Raw genomic sequence first — 2,978 nt, 5'->3', positions numbered from 1 at the left:
CATGTGAGCCAAGCTGGGTTTGGTCAGGGTCTAATGCAGGTTGGTGGCCTCCAAGGTTCTCAGGTTGGTCATGTGAGCCAAGCTGGGTTTGGTCAGGGTCTAATGCAGGTTGGTGGCCTCCAAGGCTCTCAGGGTGTGGTCCTTGTCGATGGGCAGGTAGGAATGAGTGGTGCAACAAGACAGGCAGCACAGGGCCCCTCTCAAGGAAAAGTCTCTGAATCTACTCAAGTGTTTGTAGTCAAAAACGGTTCAGCTGGCGGAAAGCACAGCACACACTTAGTGCAGGACATTGGTCAAATAGGACGGGGATCTTCAGATTCCAACTTAGAAGCAAGAGGTAAAGGCGTGCAGGTGAAAACTTTTTCAATGAGTTCACATGGTTCTGCAGGATCAAGGGAGGACTTTGCACAGATAGCCGCACCCAAGATTCAAGGAAACCAGAAAGTGGTTATGCAGCATAAAAAAGTCTCAATGATCAAGAAAAATACAGAGTCTAGTACAAGTCTGTAAATGATCCTCTTGTTTAACGTATCCACTGAGGTTAGATATAATGACAAATATTTCTCCTGTAAAATGCACTATAGAACATGTACTGCTGCATGTAGATTTAAAATGAAACAAAATATGAAGAGTGTAAACTGCTTGACCCAAAGCTTTACCATTTTGTGTTTATGACTGTCTGTGTAGGTCTAAATAAACACAATTCTTTATGTAATTTTAAATAATAAAAAAAAATGTTTAAAGGCATTCATTACCTGACTTGTACCATAGGTAATTTAAAGGTATTTCTGAGATTCAACGTTTTAGCCCAGGTACAAACTACTATAATTCAAAATGAAAACTAGACTAATTCACATTTTCTACATTTCACACAAAAGCATCTTATAAACCCATATAAAAAATGGGGACGGTCCTGAAGACAAAAACAGACTTTATGTTCCAGGAACAGATGTCAGATTAAAGACAATATTTATTTGAACACAAAGTGTGCTTGGCAGGAAAAAAAAATGCACAGATTTTATTTATTCAACCTCCTGTTTTCCCTCAGCCTAACTCCGAAAACAGCCTATCAAAAACATTTTCACCAGCGCAATATGCCTTTACTGTATTTTTGTAATTTGTCGGCATTTTTTTTTTGTACATTAAAGAAATGTTGAATGCCAAATCACAAAAAAGTGTTTATAATACAATCTTGTTTTGTTGCAAGCCAGTTTGTGCTAGAATTGTAGTTTGACTTTTGTTAAATTCAACCCTTTCCGTTTGTGTTTTGTTAGTTTTTTATTATTATTATTTTTTGATAAAAACCAAGTTGTGGTGTAATTGATTGTCTGAATATTCAAAGATGACCTTGCTAAACACTGAAAGTATTTGTTGGGTGCTTTGGTTTCAAACTGCTGTCTTTGCCATTAAAAAAAGTGTTTTGTTTTCTTGTTTTATAATTTGCTTTAGGGATAGCAATGCACTAAAGTAGCTCGATAACGAAATTGATTCTGTTGTTTTGCATCTGCTGTCCTGGTAAAATCATGCAGAAAGTCTGTTGGTTTTACATATTTTTAGGCATATAACATATTTTTTCATGCAAAATTAATTAAAGATTGTGTGTGTATATAATATGACTTTTTATACAATGAATGTTTTTTAACATGATTGTGATTTCATTTGAGAACTTCACAATATTGAAGGATTTGGATGGCAGAGTGTTTTTGTTTAGTTTCTTGTTCGTTTTTAATAAAATGTCTCTTCATATTAATCTACCTCTTTTTTTGTGGCTTGATAAAGTGTTTTGAAATGTATATTTTAAAGGTACTATGTAATGTTTACAGTGAAATGCACCTCGCATGTAAAAGTTATGATTTTTTTTTACTAACTATTGAAACATCCACTTGAAAAATCATCTCAAAACATTAGTTTTTCAAACTATACTTGTCAGATTATGTGCAGCAGACTTCAGGGAGGAAGAGGTTAAAACATCTTTCAACAAGCGAGGTTCACGTTTCAGGCTCATGCAAGCTGACAGTAGAATTCCTGTTCTGTGCAGAACGAGTTTCCTTGTGAAATGGCTCACTTGAAAAGACTCAGATTTCCCAGAAACAAAAAAAAAGTAAATGGCCGAGAACGCAGGTAAAGCCTAAAACCTGCAGTGTAGCTGTTTTAAATGGAATAAGCCAACCGATTTAATCTCTTCTTTTCACCCCAGCTTAAGCACACCAGTTTTTGTGTTGCTTTCCTGTTCTGAAACAGTCATTTTAAGTCTATACAAGCGTATATGTCAGAAAAACAAAAGGTATGATTAATGTTTATCCTAAACATACAGTATGTCAACGTATTTCCTACCCATCCAGCTAGGTAGGTTGGTGTTTATCCGGTTGGTTTGTTCGGTAATTGAATCATGCTGGAACATTGTACCACTGGGAAAAAAATGCATTTAAGTAAAAAGTATGTCTGCTATGATGAGATGCCACCTCATGGACATGAACATTAACAGTAGTTGTTTCATATTTCAAAACAAGGAAGGAGATCTTGTTTGTTGTCCAGCCTTCACGCGTTGTTAACATGGCCACGCTTGGGGTTTGAGGTCAGACAAACGGCCTCTTTTTTTCTAATTTAGAGCTTTGCCATTTTTGTCTCTGTTTTTTAAAGTAAGCTCTGTAACAACGGAGAAGTCTGCCAAGTTTTATGTTTTCAGTAGTTTTGTTTCTGTTCAAAACTGGTCAAAACGCTAAGATTTCGTCTTAAAGGATTTATATCCATATACCCAAAAGAAAGACAAAAAACAGGTCTAACTTCGGTATTCTTCTGTTTTGGGGCAAGCAAGGACAACCTCCTGTTTTTGTTTTTCCCATAAGTTAGCTCCTCTGCCATCATTCACCTCAAAGCACATGTTTTCCATCAGTTGTCAAACTGGAAAAAAAAAAGGTTGCTTTCTCAGGCAGGTTTTGGGTGTGGCCCGTTGCAGAACATATTTCACAGCTGCACTC

At 36.4% G+C, this 2,978-nt stretch overlaps 1 protein-coding gene across 1 annotated transcript in view; it reads left to right on the top strand.

The window, feature by feature from the left end:
- si:ch73-74h11.1 (desmoglein-2) overlaps window positions 1–1,249 on the top strand; it is an 8,531-nt gene extending 7,282 nt beyond the window's left edge. Inside the window, exon 15 of the mRNA XM_037682195.1 lies at window positions 64–1,249. Within this exon, the coding sequence (XP_037538123.1) occupies window positions 64–510 (447 nt within the window). The 3' untranslated portion in view covers window positions 511–1,249. The remainder of the gene's footprint in view (window positions 1–63) is intronic.
- The last annotated feature ends 1,729 nt before the right edge of the window (window positions 1,250–2,978 follow it).

Source organism: Nematolebias whitei, chromosome 9 (genome assembly GCF_014905685.2).
Source record: "Nematolebias whitei isolate Nwh7 chromosome 9, NemWhi1, whole genome shotgun sequence".
Lineage (NCBI taxonomy): Eukaryota > Metazoa > Chordata > Actinopteri > Cyprinodontiformes > Rivulidae > Nematolebias > Nematolebias whitei.
This window is presented reverse-complemented; position numbering and strand designations above follow the sequence as displayed.